This window comes from Carex rostrata, chromosome 17 (assembly GCF_964058835.1).
Source record: "Carex rostrata chromosome 17, lpCarRost1.2, whole genome shotgun sequence".
NCBI classification, from domain to species: domain Eukaryota; kingdom Viridiplantae; phylum Streptophyta; class Magnoliopsida; order Poales; family Cyperaceae; genus Carex; species Carex rostrata.
In genome coordinates this window covers 2,627,984-2,631,182 of record NC_135934.1, presented here as the reverse complement: position 1 = coordinate 2,631,182, position 3,199 = coordinate 2,627,984, and the positions used below count along the sequence as shown (strand labels likewise).

Sequence of the window (3,199 nt, the reverse complement as noted above, 5' to 3'; positions counted from 1 at the left end):
AATTAACATAGAGTGAATATTCACTGATAAGGAATCAGGATTTGATTCATTTCCAAATATATAGTGCATGTCAGATTTGATTTTGATTCGTTCTTTACTTTGAAAAGAAACAAATATAGCAAATTTGTACAAGAAATACTGGCGAGAAAATTCAGATTTTATGCTAATTTCACCATTATTATCGAGTCTATTTTCCAAGATATCACTTGAAAGAAATGCTAGTTCAGTAAAATAAAAATTAGGAAAAAAGCATAAGAATAAGATATTTTAAACGGTATATCTGAAAAATTAGCTTGTTCATTACTAAAAGCTATAATTCTGACACATTAACAGTAGCCCAAAGATAACGGCACTAATCTACGTCGCCGTTTATGGGACGGAGATTTTTAGCAACAAAGTCATAAACCTACAGACAAAAAAAATGAAAAAATCTAAAAAAAAAAAAAAGATAACTAAATCTCAAGAAAAACCTTCCATTAAACTTTCCTATTTCTCTCCGACTACAAAATCGACCGTATAAACGGCGTCCGGTGCACAAACACCGAGTCCATGCAACCCCCTAATAAACGGCGGGTATGTCTTCTAGGGGGAACAAATCGGTGATGTCCCTGAAGCATTCCTCCTCTTGCCACGTGGCCTCTCCGGCCACACCATCACTACTCACCAATGCCAAGTCCTTCCTCCACGGCTCCGACCAACCACCACCCAACTTGTCTAGGTCGTCAAAGAACATAGGCTCAGACCCAGCACCCATTCCGAATGAATCAAACCCGAACCCGAAACTCGACCCGAAGTCATCGAATATGGGTTCATCCTCTGGTAGCTGAAATTGTAGCTCCATCGCACTGCTTGAATTAGATGAAGTTTCTGGCTTAACACAAGTCTGTTGCAGCAATTGCTTTTCTGGTAATTTGCTTTCCGGTGACTCATTCGACCTAAGCACTGACTTCGGCGAAGCCATGTTGTTGTTTTGAGACTCCTCAGTAGACTCGTAACCAGCCGAGGAAGAAGCTATGTTGTCAGACGACACGCTCTTCTTGAGCGGGTTGGCAAAGTTGGTGGTTGCGTCGGGACCGCGTAGCTTAATAGCGGCCGAGTCATACACCTTGGCAGCCTCTTCAGCCGTATCAAATGTACCAAGCCAAACACGCACACGTCTCAAAGGGTCCCGTATCTCAGCCGCATATTTACCCCACGGCCGTCTCCGGACCCCACGAAACCTCGGAGCTCCTGAAGCATCCACAGCAGGAGTAGTAACGGGTGCCTTGCGCTTCTTAACTGGGGCTTCTTTGGGTACGCTATCAGGTGATGCAGTGGGTCTCTTCTTAGGCATCTTGGGCTCTAGCCTGATTTCGTGCACGTAGCGGCGCACGCGGCGGCGTGTGTGGGTGGATTCTTCTTCGTCACTTGAGGAATCAGTGGCGTCGTTGTCGTCAACGAATATTCTGATTGTTCTTGGTTTTGTGTCTACGGGTCGGGAACCGGACCGCAAGCGGTTGCGGGAGGTAACGGGTTTGGATGTGACTGTGATGTGCTCTGAACGCTTAACTGGTATGGGGAAACATCCACCTTCCATCATCATTTTAGCATTAGAGGTGTGCTCTGTTTCAGATTGACCTGTTTTATAGGAAACAAAAGAGTTAAAATCCAGAGTGAATGAGAAGAAAGTAGGAAACAACCAAAAATAAAGGGGGGGGAAGGAAATGCACACCCACGCACACACACACACACGCATACAAACACACAGACACGCGAATAAAGAAAGGTCTAAAAGGAAACCTCAAAAGAAAGGGTAAGGTTAGCTGATTGTTCTTTCTTTTTGGGGGGTTAGAACTTTTGAACTAAACTAATGGTGAAAACGAGACAGGAATCAAATTCCACCAAGTGAAATTTCGAGGAAAGTTGTACAAAAAGATTACCATAGACCAAAAACCCCCAAACACAAAACCCACAATAGTAGACATAGTGTGTGAGAAAGAGAAAACAGAGAGAAAGAAACAAAGAGAGAGAGAGATTTTAACCTTGAATTTGTGATACGATGCTCGCTCGGTTTCACGCGAATAGGTAGACCGCTGTACTTGTACGGAGTCTGCGCTGAGAGAGAGAGAGAAAAAGGACTCGACTTAGAGAGGGAGAGAGAGAGAGAGAGAGAGACGGGTTTAGAAGGGGTTTAATGAGAGAGAGATAGAGAGATAGGGATAGGTGAAACGGAGGTTGGAGAAATAGAGAGAGAAAGAGAGACTCGGTGCTCAAGAGAAGGCGATGGGGACACACCGAGGAGACTCTGTTTTTATAGGATCCCAACCAGCCCCGTTTTTGGGAACCTCTCCTTATTTTTCATTCCCCAATCCCCATTTTTTCCTATTTTTCCTTTCCTCTTTCCATTTCCTCTCCATTTTTACCCCTACTCTTCCAGAAATGCCCCTGACCGTTTCACTCTCTCGTCACTTCATATTTTCTACCTATTTTGATTTTTGAAATAAAATTCAAAATTGGGAATTTACATCCAGCCGCCGCGTCCAGATTTGGGCCAATTGTGTAGAGACAACAGAGCAGCAGAGTCCTTTCTCTGACTGTGGGCCGTACCTCTTTCACCGTGAAAACAGTCTGGTACGGTAAGCTGTCACGTGACCTGATGTGATTAATTACTTGGTCAGATTCTTGGGTTAAGCAAGGCCTCAGGCCCTCAGTAGTTTTTTGTTTTATTGACCGTGGTTAATACATTAATTACTTGCTTAAGTTGGTTTAATTCAATCAGCGTGATTTTTCATGGCCTCTGATGGTGACCCTTTGGTTTTCTAGATGCCTTGTTTCACAAGTTTCTGTTTGTAATACATTTTAATTCTTGTCATCTTAATAAATAATACCAATAAGTTGAACGATTTGAATTGACTGTTTGAAATTTGTAAACATAAGGTATAATCCAGTGTCACTAAAAAAGAGTGTAATATGATCTCTTCTCTTTTATGATTGCTACCTTTAAATATATTTGTCATGTACATAAATGACAATGTTCCAAGCACTCTCAAGCTCTACAACAATTATTAAGAAAAATGTTAACATGGTTTGGGCTATAAAATTCAAATTGAATTTTATAAAATTAATTTCCACCACTAGACTACATCTACATGTGTTATTTTAGTAAATGCTCTTCTAGTGACTGGTTAAACAAAACCAACCATTGATGGGTTATGCGAAT

General features: G+C 41.9%; 1 protein-coding gene across 1 annotated transcript; it reads right to left on the bottom strand.

The window, feature by feature from the left end:
• Positions 1 to 254: 254 nt before the first annotated feature.
• On the bottom strand, positions 255 to 2,261 carry LOC144568787 (ethylene-responsive transcription factor CRF1-like). The gene is made up of 2 exons (XM_078319176.1): positions 2,022 to 2,261; positions 255 to 1,617 (listed from the first exon to the last, which is right to left on the bottom strand). Exon 2 carries the CDS (start codon positions 1,580 to 1,582, stop codon positions 560 to 562), a length of 1,023 nt encoding a protein of 340 aa, XP_078175302.1. The 5' UTR covers positions 1,583 to 1,617; positions 2,022 to 2,261; the 3' UTR covers positions 255 to 559.
• Positions 2,262 to 3,199: the final 938 nt, after the last annotated feature.

Excerpts from the sequence above, each read along its gene's own strand:
- LOC144568787 (XM_078319176.1), bottom strand. The coding sequence starts at position 1,582 with ATGATGATGGAAGGTGGATGTTTCCCCATACCAGTTAAGCGTTCAGAG.